We start from the raw sequence: 7,600 nt of genomic DNA, 5'->3' as shown, positions 1-7,600 counted from the left end.
ACATATCTTGCATCTTAACAATAAGGCAACTAGCTTGAAAACCTAATATCCTTTGAGTGAGAGGGGTCATACCATAATAATCTTAAATGGTGTAAATCCCATAGTTCGGTGTGGATGACTATTATAAGTAAATTCCATGAATGGAAGATAAATATTCCAATCTAATGTGTAAGCCATAAACATATCCTCTAGAACCTCGTTCACCCTTTTAGTTTGACCATCGATCTTTGGGCGATCGCCACTATTAATATGATACTCATGTTAATACACACACTTGGTGCCAAAAATGTCTTGTAAAATATTTATCTCTATCTGACATGATAGATTGTGGTAAACCAAGGTGATCCTAACAAAACATCTTCATGATTTCAAGAAGATATGTTGTAGTCCTCTCGATCAACATACCCTTGGGTGTGATCTAGGAGTTTTTCAATTAGAGGAGTTTTTCTACATGAAGGCGGTATCTATAGAGTTATGCATAAACCATACATATATAAAACAAGATCAAGTTGTCAAACAGTAGTAGATGCACATAATAAGTGCCAACTAAATGCAAGGAATGGAGTTCAAACTATGAAAGCTCCCACCTCAATCAAATATGGTCACAATCAATGTGTGAGAAACATTGGAGTCATAAACACATAAGATGATCATAGTGCATCAAAATTAGTCACAAATGATTTCACTAGACATAAATTACTTTAAAAGAGCACAATTAACTTCAAAATCATAGTGATAGCATTGGCTCACCCTCAAATATGCATGTAAAAGACCCCCCTTTAAGGAACCCTACAACCAAGTAAGTTGCTTTCTCTGTTGCCTGACTAGAGCAATGAACCCAGTCCTTGTTGTATGATAAAAAAAATCACAATGACCTTGACCATGCTTAGTCAAAAGCCACTTCCACTCCCTTGGATCCCAGCCCCAACTTAAAGAATCTTGACCCACTTGGTCATTCAATTTTTCAAATCACTATGTCACGTGAAATACTTACTAATTTTATAGATGAACACATTTGAAGCCTTTAAGGTGAGTCTTGAATGTTGCAAGACACTAAATGCTCACTTTCTTAGAGATTATTTGCAAGAAGGACTTGATGGTGGGAAAGTGGTTGTTGGTGGCAAAAGCTTCTATCCTATCATCTCTTCTCCAATTGTCATTGCAATTTTATACTTAACCCATTTAAAAGAATGAGAGACATAATCAAGCCCAACTCATTGAGCTGAAAGGGGACAATAAAAAAGATACAAGGCACATACTCACAAAGTAGTAGTTAGATAGAATAAAATCTTGGATCTACACACACGATCCATTTTGGCAAACAAACTAGTTTAAATCTTATGTGGTCCACATTTAGGAGCCGAAATGGACTAATGGAACTTTAAGTTTGTACTCCCATGCAAATTACTCGTAGGTTCCAATTTCATTGTTTGATGGTAGGCTTGGGTGATCTCCATTGTTAAATAAGAAAAGTATCAAAGTCGATGATGCGAAAGCATAGAGCAATGGGGAGAACACACGAGAGAGAGAAAGAGAGAGAGGGACTCTGTTGAACCAACCAACCTTGGCAATGAATAACTGATTGTGTAATACAATTGAGGCAAGGGGTTGCATATAAACCAACCTTAATAAATTGCTCTGCTCAGACTTTGACAAATAAGTAAAATAAACACCTAAAAGCCAAAATAATTAATGGGTTCACATTGGGTAGTTCACTTGAGATGCCAAAACTCTAACACCCTCATCAATTGCCTATTAGAAAATTTGAATTGTAGACCACACTACGTCCAAGAATCCCCATTTGTGAACTGTGAACACATCACATCCAAAATACTCCAAGATAATGAATTTTGGAACACATCCTATCCATGATCCAACCAACAACAATGGATTGGTGCATGTTAAGTATGGAGCCTGATTCACCCCTTGTAATTTTTATTTTCAAAACACACATTTGTAAGGCCCCCGTTGTGAGGAGAAGCCATCGTGCATGAGAAAAATCACTCGCGGGAAAACAAAAAATTCTTCGTCGATTTTTTTTTCTCAAAATATTATGGCCGAACTATTTATGGGCTTATATATGGCCACATAAAAGTACCCATGTTGACACTCCTTTGAATTTCCCTCGCCAAAGTCTTTACAAAAATGAATCTAAATGATTCTCTATGGGCTTATATGTGGCCATTAATCAGTTTTAATATTTTTTTTGATAAAAATTTTGGAGAGGAAAAAGGTGTCCTCACCTCGACATAAATATATGATAACTATGTTTCAAACCCTCAATAAAGATAGGCTAAATTGAGGGTTGCATAAAATAATCAATTATGATCCCATTTTGAAGAGGTTTTAGTTACAAGAGTATGGAGTAATGCTGGAGGATTAGCAAGTTAAAAGGTACTAAAAATTCTTCATTTTCTTCTTGATCTTCAGTAGCTAGTAACTGTATGAACATAAGCATTTGATTGATTTCCTCCACCTCGAGCATTTTCAAATTTATTGGCTTAATTTACGATTTGGAAAAATCTTTGACTTTCTTTTATTACCATTTGATATTTCAAACTCAATAGGATTACTCACATCAAGAACATTTGCAAAAGACTTTGGAGTCTAGTTCTCGGAGATTATGTAAACTTGACACCAAACATGCTGCCTTGATTTCCTGAGTCATTCTCTCTAGAGCATATTTGACAAGGGTCAAGAAATATCGGGTTTTGATATTCTCGCGGATCACATCTGGCTCACAGAGGTATCACACATGGATAACACCTAGCTCACATCTAGATCACACCCCATGTGAGAAACCAAATCCACACGATCAAATTTCGATAAGCGTAGTTATTGTCGTTTAATTTGAAACCGATGATCAAGCAAGGGGGTCCATATTGAAGTTGCAAGATTTGGAAACCCGGGAATCCTTCCGCACTCCAAGAGATGGCCACACTAACCAAGCCACAAATTCTCCAACACGGTTCACTCCTCTGCACAAAGAGCTCCACACAAAGTGGTCTCCATGGTTGAATTCTCCCAAACTGCTCCTCGAAAGGTACTTTGACGCCCCTCTCTAGATTCCAATTTCCTCGCTCCAATCTTCCAAGAGTTTGTCACCTCACTCCTCTCTAAACCTCAATAATCCCAAAGACTCCTAGTATACAAAATTCTGAAACTCTAGAACACCTAGGGAGAAGGGAAAGGCGAGGGAGATGGGTCAATTCCAAAGAACCGACGATGCAAACAGTGTTCTGAAACACTAGAGTTAGAGGAAGGGTAGAAAGTGCCCAGCTAACATCATTCTAAAATGCCATAGAGTTCTAGGGCGTTGTGGTTGCCAAGGGCAACATCCATCTCGATTGGTGTTTTGAAATGCTTGCAAAATCGGGGGAGGGGGGGTTGCCATTAAGAAGCACTAGTGATAGCGTTTTGAAACACTATTTGCAAGGAAGACAATCGTGCTCTCCACCGCATAAGGGCTCTATGATGTCGATAAATGCTATGTTTTGAGATGTTGTTGCAAAGGGTGGGGAGGGAAAGGTGTCGGCGACAAAGGAGGGTAGACTCCTCATGGGATCTCTTCACATGTGCAGCTCCTTCTCTGCCCAGGTTCTGATACCATGTCAAAGTTGATGATTTGAAAGCGCAAAGTAATGGGGAGAATACGAGCGAGAGAGAGAGAGAGAGAGAGAGAGAGAGAGAGAGAGACTTTATAGAACCAACCAACCTTTGCAATGAATAACTGATTGTGTTATACAATGGAGGCAAGGGGTTGCACCAGAAAGGGAAAAACACAACTTTTTTGAACGTTATTCAATTGGTGAGGCTAAAAGAAGGGTAGACTCCTCATGGGATCTCTTCACATGTGCAGCTCCTTCTCTGCCCAGGTTCTGATACCATGTCAAAGTTGATGATTTGAAAGCGCAAAGTAATGGGGAGAATACGAGCGAGAGAGAGAGAGAGAGAGAGAGAGAGAGAGAGAGAGAGAGAGAGAGAGACTTTATAGAACCAACCAACCTTTGCAATGAATAACTGATTGTGTTATACAATGGAGGCAAGGGGTTGCACCAGAAAGGGAAAAACACAACTTTTTTGAACGTTATTCAATTGGTGAGGCTAAAAGAACAACATAGTATGATCACTATCTCATTGAAGTTTATGGGAAAATTTATGATATGGTCCAAAAAAATCCTCAACCTTCTTAGTATGCAATTGATTGAAGAAAATTATTGTTTTGATTGAAATGGTATGCGACGTCAAATTTGGAGGCTTGCCATGATCAAATAGTGAGGTTTTTGGCCTGCCCAACGGGCTAAGGCCATAGTGATGTGTTCCCTTTTTCTTAGTGAAAAAGGGGAGGTTGTTTTTTAAAAATGTAGATTTTTTTGATTGGTTGGTTGCCAAACACTCATTAGATTTGATTGGTAGATAAGTTAGTGGACAATCATTGTTTTAGAAGCTTGTCATGAAAATGATGAAACATTGTGGTTTGGAGCTAAAAATAGCAAAAGAGTTTTAAAGTTTTCTTAGACTACAATAAATTTTAGCTAGTAGATCAAGATAGGGAAGATCCCTTGATGAGGTCGCTTCATCAAATAAGTATTACAAAAATAATAAAAAGACAAAGCCTCTCACACACCAACCCAATAAAGGTAGTGGAGGCCAGATGCCCCAGGCCCAAGGGGTTCAAACTTCCAACGGCCAACTGAGAGAGAGAGAGAGAGAGAGAGAACTGCACGGAATCAAGATTGAGCCCCAATGGTGCTATGCTTGATGTGTTGAGCGTTCCTTAGATCTCCGAGCTCTTGTTAATAAGTCTGCACCTGCGTGTCAGCTGGGCACTTGCATAGCTCCGCCTCCTCCCCATGGCTGTGAACGCAGGAGGCATTGATGGAAAAAGATGGGCACTTGCATAGCTCCGCCTGCTCGCCATGGCTGTGAACGTCATCCGGCCATACCCTGCTTGACAAACTCATGCACCTGTTGGATGCAAACGGCAACACAGCTTGACTTAGCTTTGAAGAGTGTTGCACCCTCTTCTGCCTATCCATGCCCTTGAGAAAATGCGATTCTTGCGAGCTATGGGCTTCCTTGATGCAGCATCAGCTTTATCAATGATGTCCCACCATACATGGTCAGTGCTAAGCTAACTAGCCTTTCCCTGCCACTTAGCTTGTGACATGCGGGGACCAATAGTCCGTGCAACAACTTCAGAATGCAGAATTGCACCAGTCACCTCACCAATGGGCTCAGTCATGCTTCGAAACCCCCAGTTTACGTTGCGTTTGCCCGAAAAACCGGCAACCAAGCAAACAGCTTGTTCTTGCTCAAGCTCTAGGTATTGTCCTTTCTGTGGAGAGCCCAGGGGAATGTTCTTGCGATCATGTACAACAAGGAGCTGATCAAGGGCGTCATTTCCCCATCCATCTACTAGTATAGTATCCCATCCAATGCCAATGCGTGCCATTGATCTAGCACCTAATATATGACCTATATCATGATGACAGTACCTAAAATATCGTTCCCCGTTCTTCCAAGATTCACGCCAACGTATCGATGTTAGCCCAATAAATATAATGTCATTCGGTAAATCGCTTCATCTCCACCCACAAGTCATATGGTATTTTACCTATAATCTCAAACACATGTTCTTTGGGACAGTAATGAGCCACGAACAGCTTATCATGGAGACCTAACATTGTGCCATTGATAAAGTAGACTTTTGTTGGGCGCAAATTGCCGCTGCTAGGATTTATGCGGAGAGACCACAGAGAGTCCCCCGCTTTCTTCCACGCAGAGAGAGCACAACTGTCATAGAAGAGCTGAGAAACAACTGCTTTTGATAGAAATTACACATCAGTGAAACCTGTGAAAGCCTTGGAGTAGGTCATTTGATCAGGGGGGCTCATGTTCAGTGGGTAATGGCGAAGGGGAATGTGAGAAAGTCATTGGTATCGACGAAATGGGTTTGGCTGGTTAGTCCAGTCCAGACCATGAGGTCCATCTACGTATTTCTGGATGTTTCATGGTAGGAAAGAACTGTTTCAATGTTGGGGGCGTAAGGAGGGGGTGGGGCAGGCACTGAGGCAGGCTCCTGAAGCTCCGATTGTGCAGAGACAGAGGAGGAGGAGGCCAGTGCCGGTGGCAAGCGAGGCCTGCTGAGCGTGCTGAGGATAGTTGGCGCCTTCAGGGAATGGGCTTTGTTGAGTTTGCCGCCATAGCTCAAGCACAGCATTCTTCCCGTAGGAGCTGTAATTCCCTAAACCCTGAGCTGAACTTCCCCTTGCTGCAGTCATGCAGCATCTCTTAAATTTACTCTCAAATTTTTAGTATGCTTTAGTATGTTTTTACTATTAGAGGTTATTTTGCAGGCCACGTGATTTCATCACTTTTTTCCTCTTGTTTCAAAACCTTGAAAGGACACTTTCTTATGTATTGTGAGGTTACCAACCTAGTGTTGATCCCTTTCACATTTATTGTGTGGCACATTTGGAGTCAAATATAAATAGTTCCGAGAGAGAGAGAGAGAGAAAGTTAATCGTTCAAGTTTAGTTTTCATTTTGATCACACTAAAATATCTATGATAGAAATGACTCTTATTGCCTTTTCATAGTAGTTTAGACTTGCCAAAAAATAAAATTTGTGGCATCTAAAGTTATTTCCCAAATGGGGTAATATACATAAGGTTTTTTTTCCCGTTAAGTGTCATGTTCTAGGGGTGTATAGGTGTGTCTCTCTCCATCCATCCCTCAATTATGATAGCCCAAAATAAAGGGGCACTAGGGCCCCCCATTAGGGACCCTAGTTCGCACTAACTTCTACATACATGAGGATGTCAAGTGGGCTACACGTGGAGTGAGAACTAGTACAATTCTAAGCCAATGCTTAATCAGTCTCGAAAGCTTAGCTCTTTCAAATCCAATTTGACAAAATGCTTTAACAATGGTCTTGATTTATTTACTGAATTTGCATGGGGAAGTATTGCAAAATAGAAGGGATATAGTTGTGATAGACTCATCTTATGTCTTCATAGGTTAGGCATGTTGCTTCTTCTATTTAGAAATTGATTGGAACAAATCCAATATTGAAATCTTTTTAGCAAAAGAACTTAGCAATATCCCAAAATGTGAGATTGAAAGGTGGAGCTATAGAAATGTGGTAGATAGGCAAGTGCTACCTTATATTCAAGGCACTTAGGACAGATTGCATGTGCAAAACTCAGGAACATGAATGGTAATGTATCCAAAGGAGTACTGAAGGTAAATTCAAGAGAGTATAAGTAGAGGTTGCACCAAGTGGGAGAGAAAGCTAGACCCATAAGTATGCCATTAATATGATTGCATGCTTTTCCTTGGCATTTTATCTACATGTTATTGATTATTCATTCATTAACCAAGACAACATCCTACAATGAGAAGGAGAGTCTTGATTTGATAACTTTCATGGACCATCCCCATTAGTGCACTTAGAGGGTAGATGTCTGAAGGAGACTACCTTGTCTTGAGAAATTTTAAGGAATCCTTTAGTAGCTTATCCATCCGAGTGTTGCAATCGAAGTCTCATGTGTGAGGGATATCCTTCTAATATCTCTTGATGTTTGCAAAGTATTGTG

At 40.4% G+C, this 7,600-nt stretch overlaps 1 protein-coding gene across 1 annotated transcript; it reads right to left on the bottom strand.

Annotated features, from left to right (window-relative positions):
- Nucleotides 1–5,134: 5,134 nt before the first annotated feature.
- LOC147438658 (uncharacterized) lies at nt 5,135–5,545 on the bottom strand. The gene has a single exon (XM_086484169.1). It carries the CDS (start codon nt 5,453–5,455, stop codon nt 5,135–5,137), a length of 321 nt encoding a protein of 106 aa, XP_086340295.1. The 5' UTR covers nt 5,456–5,545.
- Nucleotides 5,546–7,600: the final 2,055 nt, after the last annotated feature.

This window comes from Adiantum capillus-veneris, chromosome 16 (assembly GCF_014529385.1).
Source record: "Adiantum capillus-veneris isolate H3 chromosome 16, ASM1452938v2, whole genome shotgun sequence".
NCBI lineage: Eukaryota > Viridiplantae > Streptophyta > Polypodiopsida > Polypodiales > Pteridaceae > Adiantum > Adiantum capillus-veneris.
This window is presented reverse-complemented; position numbering and strand designations above follow the sequence as displayed.

Bases quoted from the DNA above. Each gene is read 5' to 3' on its own strand.
- LOC147438658 (XM_086484169.1), bottom strand. From the start codon at position 5,455: ATGGCACGCATTGGCATTGGATGGGATACTATACTAGTAGATGGATGG.